Raw genomic sequence first — 15,475 nt, 5'->3', positions numbered from 1 at the left:
ATGCAGATTCCTTTCTCCGCAGCAGCTGCACACTGAAGGACGCGAGAGAGCCACAAAAGACTGATTGGCATCGCAAAGAGCCTCGTTCTCGACTGAGACAACAGAGCAGTGTTTCTATCAGAGTGTTCTGCGGCGCTCTGAGGAACGTCTGAGCTCTCTCACCAGATAGAATCACATCTAATAGTCAAAGTGTGTCTTTTTTTTTTTTTTGTGAAGCTTAACGTTTGAGTGAGATCTGTAGAAGTTGCGTGGAAACCTTGGCTGCCACTTCAAGTCCCAGAATACTTCAATAAAGCTTTCGTTTCACAGAGGATAACAGTGCGGCCAATGCCAGAGGTGCTTTGTAGGAGGTACAGTAAAAAACAGGTTGTGAGAGCAGGTGGGAACGAGCTGCTGTCAGCGTCGCGGGGCAGCGAGGTCAGGTGAGATATTACAGGATGCCGCCCCGAACGCCTACTTACGGAGTCTCCAGACTGCAGATGATGTAGAAGGCCGTGTAAGAGTGCTGGTACACCTGGAGGGAGGGGGAGGAAGGGATTCATGTTAAAACCACTTCACATGGCCGCTGACATCTTCATTTAAACATCTACAGGTGTGAAGAAATCTTTGAAAATGAAGGGTGTGAAAGCAGAAGAACGGCATTAGACATTAGCCGTGTTTCCATCGACGTGTTCGATGCACATTTTGAAGCATCGCGTTAAAGATATACTGATGGAAAATTTTGGAGAAGCTCATCTTAAAGGGATATTCTGGTGTAAGTTTAATCCATAGTCTAACACACTGTGAAACTGTGTTAGAGAGATCTCGAGAGATAGAGTTAGCAGACCGCTAGCTAACGTAGTTTTAGCATCCTCAAAAACGACCGCACGTCAACAATACACTGCAGTAAATGGGTCCAAATATAAAACCGCCATCAAAAAGCCACAAATAATGCTCAGAACAGCACTAATCGACTCACAGGGCTTCCCCACAACAAGGAAGGCTTCTCGGGTGGTGAGTTTTGTTTATCTTTTCCGACAAATACGGCAACTATATCAAATGTTTGATGCCTCGAAATATGTGCTGGGACCCTGTTTCTAATGTTGCTGAAGTTTGGTGCTGTTCTGAGTGTTATTTGTGGCTTTTTGATGGCGGTTCTATATTTGGACCCATTTACTGCAGTGTATTGTTGTCGTGCGGTCGTTTCTGAGGATGCTAAAACTACGTTAGCTAGCGGTCTGCTAACTTGATCTCTCGAGGGGGAGTCTAACACAGTTTCACGGTGTGTTAGACCACGGATTAAACTTACACCGGAATATCCCTTTAACTTAAACATCTTAAGGAACACTTAAAGGTTTAAAGAAATCTTTGAAAATGAAGGATATGAAAGCAGAAGAACAGCATTAGACATTAGCCGTGTTTCCATCGACGTGGTCAGTGCACATTTTGAAGCATCCCGTTAAAGATATACTGATGGAAAACCTGGAGAAACTCATCTCAACTAACTAAATAAAGTTCTTGACGGATGATACCTTATTGTTCGCGCTACGGATACCTTCATCTTGCGCGGAAGCTACACGTGCAGCACAGGGACGCGTTAAAGTCACCGCACACCGGAGACGCATTCACATTCAAACGGCGGCTGCTCTTTATGCGTTAGTATGCAAACGCGGTGTTTATTATGAACACCCGTGATCCATACCGCGTGTTACAGAGACGAGCTGTGTGTGTGTGTGTGTGCGTGCAGAAGCCAGTGTGCGACTGTGTGCTGACACACTGAGCGTAAAGGAGGAATGACTGTCATCTATCAAGGTGATGGCGGTTCGGATGGAATAACTAATGCAAAAACATGCAGTACAGCGCTCTCTGCGTCTCCCGAGTGTTGTAATATCCTCCATTCATTTTCCCGCCATAACGCGAGGCCGCATCCCTGCCAGCATCCGGCGCACACCGACCGACAAGGAGCGAACCGAGTATACACGCAGACATCAGCTGGCGAAGTGATTAAATATATTTGATCTACCTATGTTTGGAGCTGAGACGCTTTGACGCGTAGCGAAGGGCGCTGGCAGAGACGATGCAGTCGCGGGAAAAATGATGCATTCCCGGCCAACGCTTCCCGTTCCTTCTGTCGATCTCTCCTCCCTCCCCGCGAGCCGGCGCGGCGCCGAGGGGTTTGTTTGTGTTTCTGCCTCCCTCGCTACAGTTCCGCTCGGCTGTGCCGGCCCCCCCCGACGCCATCGCTGACAGGCAGCGGTGTGCGGCAGGCCTTCACACCCCGCAATGATTACTTTCTCCTCCCTCCCTCCCTCCTTCCTTCCTTTGCCACACGACGAGCCAAAAAACCCCCACTCCACCCCAAGTGTAGGCTGCTGACATATTTGGCTGTCAGTTCGCTAATTCAAAAAACAAGCAAACAAATGAGAAGCTCACCGGTGCAACGTTGTAGGCCAGCAGCACATGCCTCATGTCGGGAGACACCTCATACTTGCTGGCTTTGTACATTTCCTGGGAAGCAGAAGCAGACGTTAGACGAGGGGGGGAGAAGAAAAGAAGAAGACAAAAAGATGAGACCTTTAACCATGCGTGGTATTTTTTCATTAAACTAGTCCTTAAATGACTGCGTTTGACGGATTGCTCCTCTCCCGAAGCAAATGGGAGTCGCATTAATCTTTGCACCAGGGCTCGGTGATTTGATGGCAGACATAATGTTGTGCGTCGCCACTCAAGCCGACGCGGCGCAGACGGCGCTACATCTTCATTCCAACACACAACCCAAAGCCTCAAGTTTTTAACCATGCAGCTCGCATTTCAGAGTAATAATGGATCATTTGATTAAGCTTTGTAGTGAGAACAAAAAAAGGAGCTATGGTTGCTTTGATTTGCTGACTCTGTGAGAAAAAAGTTTTAATTGAATTCACGGGCAGCCGTGGTCAGATCTTTGGTCCCGTGATTGTGAGAGAATAAGGAGGGAGGAGAAGATGAAAAAAACAACTTACAAACTTCTTGTTATGCACCAAGATGGTCTTCTCGTCCGTGTCCACGTTGAACTTGACGACGTCGCCCTCGCGATTGCGGTAGAGAAGCTCATAACCTGCACGGAGACACAGAAAGAGAGGAATTAAGCTTTGGATTCCAGATGTTTCTTGATGTATCAACTCCACAGACACACACACATTCCCAACCCTTACCCATTCCAAGAAAAAAGGCAAAAGGTTCAAAGATATGTCCCTGAAATTCCTCCTGTTCTGAACTCAGCCCTCCACTGCCGTCTGATGCCTCATACATCGGAAGTAAAACAGGACGTTTGGATGTTTTGGCACAAATATTTTGCGCAGGAAAGAAATTAAAACACGAAATGTTCCACTTCAAAATGTTACATAACTGCTGCTGGCACAATAAAACAGCAAATATTCAATGTTAATGAAGTTATTAGCCGTCTTGGGCATTAACTGCATAATTAAATTTTAGGGGATGCCTCCATTTATTACCTCTTCAATATCAAAGGCACATTAAATTAGGCTCGTTTGAGGGTTTTATGAATCCATCAGCGACCGAAAAGGTGCTACTTTTCATCAAGGCGTGCAACAATTATCAACGGGTCACCAAGTGGAACAAATATGTGCGGTGGGTTTTAATACAAAAGCACGGCTCGGATGGCTTTTTCGTGTTTTAACAAATGATGCCTTAATATGTTTGAACAGTTTGCCGTGGTACGTCAGATCAAACGCCTCCCACTCGGTCGTAAGCTGACCGGACCGCAACAGGACGATGCTGTTTTGGGTGGCGTGTGATTAAAAGAATATCTGATGAAGCTCAAATCTTCTGTTTCAGAAAAAACGTTAGTTGGTTTTGAAGACCGTCGTACTTTCATTTAAAATCTTATATTTAATATCCATTCTGAAGGGTATTGACTGGTTTAATGCACCGATTTGAAGTGTTGAAGCATGAAAGCAGTAAAATTATACACTCATAGGGGGTCGCAAATACATTACCAACACTGTTTTAATCCCAAATAATGCATTTTTCAGAATATAATTCACATTAATGATATAAACAGGCTGGTTTTCTAAAAAGAACTTCACACCAGTGACAATGACTGCGAGCCACCATGGTATGTATTAGGATATTGAGCAAATATCATGCAACATATTCTTTATAAAATGTATTAAATTGGAAGTAAAAGCATAAATTAGCTTCTAAACTACCAAAAAAAGACCTCTCTTTAAACCAAAACCTTGATTTTAACCATGTTGGTGCAGAAAATGGGGAAGTAAATCAGTACTGGAAGCCCAAACTTCTCATAAGTAATGCTCGATTGAGTGATATTGATCAACCGACCTGTCATCTCTGCTGCAGATACAATAAGCACTAACTTTAAAACACTGCAATAGGAAAATAAATAAAATGGCTCCTGAAGAACAAAACCTGAGACAATATTCAAAAGTTTAACAGTAAATAAACTCTCCTCTGATTATTTTGACTGCATGGGTGCAAAAACAGCTCCAAAGTTTTCAGCACAACTTTAAAGCAGCTACAAGGAAACTTTTTTGTTGACTCTGGTGACCCCTGTGGATGGAAGCGGTACGAGCACCACCGCCCTCCTTATGAACATCTTTACCAGCTGGTAATCCTCCGCTTATAAAGGTCATGTTTTTATCTAAGTCTGTTTGTTTGTTGGTTTGTTAGCTGGTCAGTATTACATAACAACTGATGAAAAGATTTCCACAAAAACTTTTGGCGCAGATCCTCATAAAGGGACAGATCAACGGGTTTTATCTCACTTCCTTTAACCATGCAAGACAAGGTGTTTTTAGTTAATATTCAGTAATTTCTCAGGGAATAATTCACAGATCTTGATGACAACGTTTGAAGGATGCAGTGATGAGGTAATGTATCTACTGCATTTGTTTGTTACAGAGCAGTTTCGCTCCTCAGACTCCTCAACTCATCCTCATCCATCTCAGATGAGTCATCACCACGTCGCCAGTGAGAAAAGCTCAGAGAACAAGACACAAGGACAGAAATCTCTCAAATGAAACAACAGTTCGAACTTCTCATGCAGGAATTCCTCACTGATAATAGAGTCCAATTGAGAAAATAGGTTTTAACAGCCTTTAATGCGCATTTCACAGCGCTTCACACAGTGTAGAGCACTAGAGAGTGACATTCCCACCAAAATAAAAAAGTCATCTTTTGAAGAGAACGTTTCAACTTTCGACCAGGTTTTAATGCGAGCGCTCTCCAGTCTGACCTCCTCGACGCCGCAGAGAAGACCCGGCACTCTCGATGTGCCTGGAACACAATAAAGCTTCCAGCACAAACGCGGCCGGTTCGAAAACCCCCTTGAAGGGAGCCATTATTCGACGGATGTATGAAAGTTCACTCCGCTCCTCATCCATCAGGCTTTTATCAGGGACGGATAAGTTTAATACAGCAACTGCCCCCTTTCACCTTCAATCTGTCTGCGCCCGCTCGGTCTTATTGCTTTAGTGATCCATAGGCGCACGAGCAACCACGCCATTTGGCGAGGTAATTAGAACCCAGGGATTGTTATGCAGAGCGCTCTCTATCTGCTAGCATATCTAATTGTCCATTAGAGGTGACAAAATTACCATCACAATGGCTTTAATTCAGAACGTGCTTGGGAGAGCAGTTTGAGACATTTTTAGATTGGCATAGCCAAACGCCCCCTCAACAGCTTTTGTCTCCTTGTTAAAAACCATCGGCATACTAACAAGGCTAGAAAATGGCCTCCTTCATGGAAATCATGGGGATAAATAACAGAGTGCTGCTTTTTGCCCTCACCATGCTCCATTATTTCAGCTCGACTCCGCTTGGCGTCCGGATAAAAAGGTCTACCTTCATACGTGAAATGTTAATCACGGGGCGAGAGAGCTTTAAGGCAAGACAATATGATGATGAATCAGTGGTCAGAGAGATTGATCGGACTTTATCTTTTGCTTCGTGACTTGCTCGGAGACCTGCCTCCCTCCCAGGAACCCTTTTCATCTTTGTGCCTCAGCGAGTCGCTGATCTTTCCCCCCCTCTGCCTTCATCCACCCGCCACAAGAAACCTCAGACAGACGTCAGATCTCTCAAATCCTTCCCATCACTGCCCTTTCATAAGCCCTCCTGCCGAGTTCGTCTTTTCAGACCTTATCATCCCTCCTTCACCTCTCAGACTCTTTGTTTTCTGCTCCTTCAAAGACCGAGAGCCATCTATTCTCTCACAGTACCCTCGGCATTACGACTTCCCTTCAATCCATCTATCTCTGGCTCCCTCTCTCTCTTTCTCTTTTTTTTTCTTCCCCCCTGTACGCTCGCGCGCTGTGCATTAGCCCAGGGCGCTGTTTGCTCCTGTGATCTATACCTTTTCCACGGTAGTATGTCTTATTAATACAGCCTCCTGCCCTGGGCGCAGCCCTAACCCTGCCACACTCCGGGGAGGCAGAGATACGAGTGAGATGGAGAAAAGTCCGATGGTATATAGTTTGTGAGAATAAAGTCCACGGACCTCCATTTATCAAATTATGTTCTCGGTAATAAGTTAATTAAATAAGTTATTTACACAATGTTATTCCGGTCAATGACAGCATGTTTGACGTTGTCCCTGTTATGACTGATATGACTATGTCCTTCTGTGTTTTACTGCTCAGTTTACAAAGACAGAAAGTAGCGTTGCAATGATTAATCAATTAGTTGTCAACCACTAAACCACTCAACAATCCTTTTGACCATCTACTTCTTTGATTTCAGCTAAATAACTGTGAATATTTGAGGCTTTGCTTCCTCGGGAAATGTCAGGAAACATAACAATAAAAGACATCTCCCATCTGAGAGCCTTTATTCAAGATATATATTATTATAAGAAAGAACAATAGGTTGAGGAAGATGTTTGCTGTATCGGTCCCAGAAACGTCCGACTTTGGTGAAAATCAAGACCGAAGTGTGGTGAAACGGTTGTATGTTGTGCTTTTGGATGCTAACGTGCCAAACCTGGGTCAACATAAATAAAACTCAACACACAGGATCGTATTTAATGTGATTTAAGGTTCATTTATACCAATTGAATTGTGAAAGTGGCACTTAACGCAGAGCCGTTTTTAAATTTTTCACAATATTCTGCCATTTCAAAGACAAAAAAAAAAAACTAATTGATTATGTAGATAATGTAGAAACTGGCATTTTGTGCAATTTGGCCCCGCCCCACTGTATTTATGTTGAGTTAATGAGAGAGTTGATTCCACTAAATGCTCACAAGTCTTAGAAAAGAGTTCCACATTATCATTAATGACAAGAAAAAAATCAGACTCACATTGTTCCCTTCACCTGATCTGACTCTGATCCTTCATTACGTCTCTTCACCTGTGAGATGAGGTTTTTTTTTAATAGTTCCTCAATAGCTTCATTGTACTGTCGGCTTCATTAACGCTTCAACCGAGCCTTTTAGCCTAATGTGCGATATGACAGCTTAATTAGAAAGACGGAACATTGCAAGAAAGACTAGTTAGTACCACCTCAAAGAAACTATAGGACTGAAGTGAAACGACCCTCGCTGTAATTGCTCGCTTTTTACAGAGTTGTTCGCTCAACTGTCCTCTCAGTCCTCCTGATCTATTCCCATTCTGCCCTTTCTTGAAAGCACAACTGCAGTCGCATCATTCAGTGATCTCCAGGGTGTGTTTTGCTCCGGTTGAAAGGGTTCAAAACACTCCAACGAGTCCTCAACAGGCACGTTCTGATCGGCTGGATTAGTAAGCACGCAAACGGCTGCTTGTTTTTATGTTTACTGTCTCACGTAATATCATTTACCTTGAGAGGGCGCACTCATTGAGACTATAATGGTTAAGGTTAGGCAAAGAAAATGCAAGACAACAAAACAAAGACAACAACTGTCGTCAGCATCATTCAGTGATCTCCAGGGTGAGTTTTGTTCCGGTTGAAAGGGTTCAAAACACTCCAACGAGTCCTCAACAGGCACGTTCTGATCGGCTGGATTAGTAAGCACACAAACGGCTGCTTGTTTTTATGTTTACTGTCTCACGTAATATCATTTACCTTGAGAGGGCGCACTCATTGAGACTATAATGGTTAAGGTTAGGCAAAGAAAATGCAAGACAACAAAACAAAGACAACAACTGCCGTCAGCATCATTCAGTGATCTCCAGGGTGAGTTTTGTTCCGGTTGAAAGGGTTCAAAACACTCCAACGAGTCCTCGACAGGCACGCTCTGATCGGCTGGATTAGTAAGCACACAAACGGCTGCTTATTTTCATGTTTACTGTCTCACGTAATATCATTTACCTTGAGAGGGCGCACTCATTGAGACTATAATGGTTAAGGTTAGGCAAAGAAAATGCAAGACAACAAAACAAAGACAACAACTGTCGTCGCATCATTCAGTGATCTCCAGGGTGAGTTTTGTTCCGGTTGAAAGGGTTCAAAACACTCCAACGAGTCCTCGACAGGCACGTTCTGATCGGCTGGATTAGTAAGCACGCAATCGGCTGCTTGTTTTTATGTTTACTGTCTCACTTAATATCATTTACCTTGAGAGGGCGCACTCATCGAGACTATAATGGTTAAGGTTAGGCAAAGAAAATGCGAGACAAGAAAACAAAGAGCGAGCTTTATTCAGGTAAAAGCTGCAGGGGGAAACAAAAGAAGGAATCCAAGAGAACAAAAACTCAATTATACTAACCAGGATAACACAAGGACACAGGCAGCAAATGCAGGAAAAAAAAATATTACAAGAATAAAACAAGACTAGAAACTAATAAGCAATCAACAAAAAACAAATAGACAGGAAGTGGAAAGTAAAACACACAGCGGTGAAAACGATGTCCTCTCATCTTGATCATAAAGAAAACCGAGATTAACAAAAGAAAGAAATACGGCCTGAACTACAAAACCTCCACAATATACATCACTGTGTGATTACAGCACCCACCCTCAGGACTCTGTGGACTGTGGTATCACCTCACGAGGTGAGTCGGGGTCGCGGTGTTAAATTCTGGATTTTTCTTGTCGGTTCCAGGTCATTTGTCCACGCCCAAGGCTGCGGATGATGACTGGTCTTGATAAAAGTGACACAAGCTTCCAGGGGAAGAGTTATGGTGTCTGTCTGAGGCTAAATAAAATGAAGTCTCCGACGCAGTAATGCAGTCTTAAATCTCCGCCACCCACTGCTGTGGACCTGCAGTGAAATATAGCTTCATAAAACATTCAGGAGGCGTTTTAATTAAAGAAAATCTTCCCTTTATATTTCTGATCATCTAGTTTCGTTCTTCTCTCGAAAAATGGAATCTGCATCTAATCTCAGTGTTGTTTTTCCTCCGCAGAATATGATTTTCTATTTCTTGACCGCGTGATAAATGAACCCGCTGAGGGGCTACAGCCGGTCACCTCTCACACCGGAGGTCCTTTACGTTTATCAGGGGATGCCGATCAGCGTGTGCCTCTTTCACCATTAAGGTCGGAAGAAGAAAGAAACAGTAATTCACTTCTGTTTAGCTTCTCGAATACAGAGGATGCGTCTTTCTTGGTTTGTATATCTGAAGGCAGCAGCTAATGTTTGAACTTTAAAAACAGCTATTGACGGACCCTTCGCCCTGAAGAATCTCAGGAAATAAACAGCTTCAATAACACCACTTGATATGTATGAGAGTCAAATTCATCCACCCTAAAAAAAAAAAAAAACATAAAAAAAGACAGCGTCAACAAAGGATAATATATCTACGGACGTAACTGTTGTGAAATTTAAGGCTGATATCGATTCGGATGTTTAAAATATCTTTTTTTCCCAGTAAAGATGATTTTATTTGTATTTTTTATGATTTTTTATTTTGTTTTTTTGCGTTATTCATTCCTGCTTTCTGTGCCAGAAAAAGAAAACAAAACCCTGAACTGTTTGTTTCAGCCCTTCTTCACGCCACTTTTTTGAAGAGCAAACATAAATTTACACACATTTCCAAAATATAACCTTCCTTTACATAAAAAGGACTTTCAGCCAGCTTAACAACAAGTTTTCACTGCTCGCACGGTCTTGAGAACTGATGGCACACAAAATGATGTGGCACAACAAACATCAGCCGCTGCTTTAGGTGGAAGTCATCGATTGTTTGATAGCAGTCTACGATGAGAAACTCGGCCAATGCCAATATTCAAAATATATATTGTTTAGCCAATATATCTCTGCCTGCAAGACAATATTTGCTTTAAAAATGGCTTCCAGAGACTTGGATTGTGATCTTAAGTCCCCGTCTACTTCAGTTGTTTAGGAGAACGCTGCGACGCTCTTTTTCTGTGAAGCTCCAGAAATGTTTAGTGGACTACGAAACTTCACCTGACTTGGAAGTAGTGAGTAGATAATGACTGAATTTTTTATTTTTTTTTGGGGTGAACTGTTCCTTTAAGCCTCGCACACACAGGTGAGCCGTTATGAGCCTTTTTCACAAACGATGCCTCCCTTGAGTTCAACGTGCGAGTCAGCGCCAAAACTGACGGACGCAGCAGAAAAAAAAAAAGAAAGCTGCACGAGGCGACGACGTAGCGATGATGAACAACTTCAAGATTTGCTGAGTAAAACAGGTTCCCCGCTAACGCAGGTGCAATTAGGAGGCTTCAAGAAAGCACACATTGTAAGTGTGCCTTGATAACACCCATGACAACAAGGGGAAACCAAACACCCAGAACCTCGAGTCTGGCCGGGACACACTGTCAGGCGACATCCTTGTAAGTCCATCACCTGTCGAGAATTTCCTCGACATTAAGTCGTCAAAAACTCACCGACTGCTCATCTAGCGCCGTATTCCTCTCCAGGACGACTCCTGAGAGAGTGCTCTCAGAAGCCCTCCATCAACTGGCTGAAACCCACGTTGGATTTTTGTAACCCGTAACCTCAATTTGCAATTAATCCTCAAGTCGTTGCGTGATCGATTTGACTGGCTGCCTCTCGGGGTGACGGCCAGCTGTTCATACACTCCTCTTAAATCCATATCCTCCGTCGCTGCTCCAGATCCATCATCACGGCCCTCCTGTGCTCCGTCTCCCTCTCCTCCTCGCAAACCAATCGCTGAACTTGAAAAGACCTGGACCTCCGCTCATGGTGATTGAGATCATTACGGAGGGCTAGGGCCCGTAAAGTAATAATTATAGCGATAATAAACATCGCAGCAGTAAGCGCTCGCTCCTGTTAGGCCAGCAGGAGAGGCACTTTAACATTAGTCACCCTCAAAAACTTCATTATTTTAGCTTTTTGTGATGATATTCCATAAACCGCCAACCTAATTATACTCAAGGAAGAATACACACAAGTACATTGCTCATCCGGACGCTTTCATTCATTCATGAACGGACGTGCAACTGAGCGATCCGACGCCGGGATGCTCACGGCGTCGACACAAGCACGGCGAAATCGATGAATTCTCACCGATAACGCCGCTAAACTGATTGCAAGTCCATTTCAACGGTGCTGTGATGTGAGTGTGCAGCAGGCATCATCTCGGGGAAGTGGTCTGCAGAGGCGTTGGCTGGAGATCCGGCTGCAGCACAGATGTGTCCGCGGCCGAACATGAAGTGGTAGCTGCTGCAGAAACACTCACTCGTCCAACTTCACCATCAATATTCATAATTTATGCATTGAAAACACGGACGATTCTCCAAAGAGTACGGCGAGTCCATAAGTATATCACTGTTAGATAGAGCAGTTAGCACGATCTGTGTGTGTGTGTGTGTGTGTGTGTGTATTAATTAACATGGTCGCAGTCTTCCCTCTTCCCTGCAGGCGCAGCTAAACAACACAAAAGGTGTTTTTAAGCACGTCTTGCTGGCTGCGTGGAGCTGAGGGACGACACCGGCCGCCTGAACAAGAATGCTAAGTGTAGGAAAATACGACCGCTGCTGCTGCTGCTGCTGCTGAGATATTTCAGAGCCGACTTCCAGCCTGCTGCAAACACGACTCGTCTCAACAAAACTGATGATAACACACTGAAATTAAAAGACTATTAGGTCTATTTCTGTCTGACATCAAGTGCCCTTTATTACAAAAAAACAACTAAGGAAACTGTCGGCCTGTTTGTCCACAGACACAGTACTTGAGTGCTGATAACAAGGGGAACATAGTCGTCCCTAGGCAGGTAACAAAAATGTAACATAATTAACAGAATACGGATACAAATCTAGATGCGAGCAGCCTGACTGGTGACTTGAATCAGCCCGTCTAACCCCCAATTTCCACTGGATATGGATCCGCTGCGTTGCGGCTCCGATCCGGTTTTGCTCCGGCGTCCGGCGTCCGGCAGTCCCCACCGGTTACGGTTTGAGTCCGCTGCGGCGCAGTACGGTAGACAGCTGGCATCACGAGGCAGAGGAGTTCCCGCGATAATCACATAATCACTCACGACCGCAGTTATAGGTCTGTGTTATTAAAAACAACAGCACAAAGTGTTCCCGACCGAAGGATCGGCAGAAGAGTTTGTTTTTGTCTCTTTTTTAAGATTTGTGCGCTGGTGTCAACACGGACTGTTTTATTTTGAAAAGTAACCGGATGCTGTTTGTTATTTCGGCGCTTGACTTCCTGTCTGCTCGGTGGTAAATTCAGCTGAACTGCTGCGTCGTGCTCCGGCGTCCGCCAGAAATAGAAGTCCTGCGTATCTGTGCCGGAGGGCTCCGGACTGCCGGAGCTGGGACGGAGCTGATACGCAGCGCAGTGGACCTGGTGGGGATTGACACATTGACTAAAGTGAAACGTATCTGCTCCGCTGGCGTGACGGAGACGCAACGCAGCGGAGACGTATCCAGTGGAAATTGGGGGTAACTTGAATTTGAGGTCTTAGCCAATTAAGTAGCATGAAATAAGCAGACTTTTAATGATTTTTTAGCTATTAGGAGCCAAAGTCCTATGTCTAGAAAGGCACCAATCCAGTCATGTCGTTCACGATCTACGATTGGCGTCATTATACGGAACAAAATTAGAGAAAAACTGGTTAACATTCAGTCAAAATGCGCAAACCTGACAGACTCAACTGCTCAATCACTTTCTCATTCATTAGGACCCTTTTGTTTTTTGTGGTTTTCTGTCCAATGTGACCTTATTGTAAATGAGTTGTCGCGGCCGGCTGCTGCCTCGCAGACACCCTGGTGGGCCACTCGAGTATTGACTTCCCTTTACTGACGGACACATTATCTCCAGAGGCGGTCCCCTCTGACGGCGGCCCTGGTGCCAATATCAAGCCAGCCTTCTGCCAGATTAGTTCATTTTTCAAAGAGGTGGGGCCCGATCACGCAAAGCCTCAGACATGAAACAAGCAACCCTTTTGTTTTCTAAAAGTGTGTGATATGTAAATACAGGCGGAGGTAGAAGAACTCTGCTGAGATAAACTGCAGTCTAAAGATTTGAAGCTCAATACGATGTTCAAAGCTCGCAGGTTCGGGCTTTAAGCCGTGATTTAAACATCAGCGCTCACATTACTCAGTCAAAGACAGTCACGCTCACTGTTGAGCTCTTCGACCTCGTCGCTGCACATCGCCTCGGCACCTGAGACTCTGAGATCTGATCTGCAGACAAAGATCTGACTCCATCTCCACCTCTCATCAGTAAATTCTGATCCATTATCTTTGCGTTGAAGTTTTTCAGTGAAAGAAAGCAGCCCAACACGATCATCAAAGCCAGAGTCATTCAAGCGTCCGTGTCGCTGTGAGAGAGGAGTCTAATTTGGGGAAAATTCCTAAATTGGACATAACATGCCGGAAAAAAAAGCTGTTTTTCAGTTTGCGTTTCTCCAAAAAAAAAACCTCGGATCAAAGACGACACCCGGCTCCTCAGGTGTTGCCTTGACGTTCGCAGCCGAGGAGCCGAGAGACTGCTGAATCTGTCATGAGAAGCGTATAATCCAAAAATCTCTGCTTCTCCTCTCCAGCTCCGCATCAGGTGCTTTCTTTTTTCCTTTTTTTTTCTCTTCTCTTTCTCGCTCTACCCCTCCGAAACAACATCAGTATACCGTGACGGCTTGTCCCTGTCAGAAGACGAGTTGTCGCATCGCTTTCACAAGATTTCTGAGTTCGCGCCAGGACGTCCTCTCGAATTAAGCGCCGGCCGCGTTTACTGCAGAAGTGGGCCATCTCAGCCGGGGATATCTGCACCTGCTGCTTCGCATAATGTCAGAATGCCACGAAGGCTGATTGTCTGTGACGCCGAATGAACGCTGGTAGTTGGGCCAAATTTGACGTGTCTCATTGGGAAAGAGAAAGAGCCATTGCTAGAAGTCCATTAGCGGATGACATTCACATCATTACTCATGTCGCGTCACGGGAGCGGCGCTATGAAAAGTCAATAAGGGAGCGAGACAACTGGCTAATCTTCTCCAAAGTGATTGCTTTACATAAACATTAGAGATGAGAGGTCGTGCATCATGCAGGAACGAGGTGATTCTCCGACGCGCATCCAACAAAGCAAACATCACCATGCTTCACTCTTATCTAGACCGCAGTCACAAGTCCCCCCCCCCCTCCTCAAAGTCACAGCGATAACACTTCTAGTTATTCCCAATCGGAGGGATCTTTTTTTTTTTCCTACAAATGGCTCCCCCTTCGCCTGTATTTAACAAACATTGCAGAGGCGTCCTGGAGCTGCAAACAAGAGGAACGTGCCCATTAAATAAAACAAAAAAGCAGGAGCAAGCAGCTGCTGGAAGCGCCTGCGTCGCGTCCCGCGGGGCTTGGCTTCACCTTGGCGGTGTGACAATGATGTTGATGCTGCGTCTGTCTGATACAGATGGAGAGGTGAACAACGGGCACGTGTGAGATTTTCCGCGGCGCCCGCTAACCGTGCAATTACCGAACCAGGAGGACGCACGGCGATGGCTCCGGAGCACGACCGGATTACTGATGCGATGGCGGAGGAGTCGATGCGGCCCGTGTCGGATGTATCGCAGAACGAGATGAGATAATTTCAGATGATTACAACTCGGGGTTAATTCTGTTTCCTTTGGCGGCCAATTATACTTGTTATGCCAACACTGTTGTCTCAAGTTACTTACTGAGATCTGTGAATGCAGAAACATCACGCGAGAAACAAGCACAAGAAAACAAGCAGTCAAAGAAAAAGTTTGCAAAAAAGATAATTAGATTATAAACCACTGTGTGCTGCTGCTATTTTTAAACCTGGGCCCTTTTTTTACATTACATGTTGGTGTGCAGAGGATTCAAACTTACCAAAAGTAAGTAAAAGTAAAATGAACATAGCTGTTGAGTGGTTACCTTACATTAAAAATCATTTGAACTACTTCCACTGAGACCCCGTTTACACGAGGACGCTTGCGGGTAAAAACGACAAAATATTTTATCGGAAGTGCCTTTCATTTACACGCTGACGGCGTTTTGGGGGCTTAAAAACGCAAAAATCTGAAACCACCCTCCAGAGTGGAAAAGTTGAACACGCTCCGCCGCAGCGTTTCCGTGTACACTGGCAAAACGCAAAACTCTGCTCAGATCT

The 15,475-nt window shown here is 44.7% G+C and overlaps 1 protein-coding gene across 6 annotated transcripts in view; it reads right to left on the bottom strand.

Annotated features, from left to right (window-relative positions):
• Positions 1 to 15,475, bottom strand: part of LOC115570266 (dipeptidyl aminopeptidase-like protein 6) — a 242,231-nt gene that overhangs the window by 31,309 nt on the left and 195,447 nt on the right. For all 6 annotated transcript variants that reach the window (XM_030398729.1, XM_030398732.1, XM_030398730.1 and 3 more), the window contains 3 exons: positions 2,979 to 3,073; positions 2,413 to 2,487; positions 462 to 514 (listed from right to left, as the gene is read on the bottom strand). In XM_030398729.1, coding sequence (XP_030254589.1) covers positions 462 to 514; positions 2,413 to 2,487; positions 2,979 to 3,073 — 223 coding nt within the window. The remainder of the gene's footprint in view (positions 1 to 461; positions 515 to 2,412; positions 2,488 to 2,978; positions 3,074 to 15,475) is intronic.

Source organism: Sparus aurata, chromosome 19 (genome assembly GCF_900880675.1).
Source record: "Sparus aurata chromosome 19, fSpaAur1.1, whole genome shotgun sequence".
Taxonomy (NCBI): Eukaryota; Metazoa; Chordata; class Actinopteri; order Spariformes; family Sparidae; genus Sparus; species Sparus aurata.
This window is presented reverse-complemented; position numbering and strand designations above follow the sequence as displayed.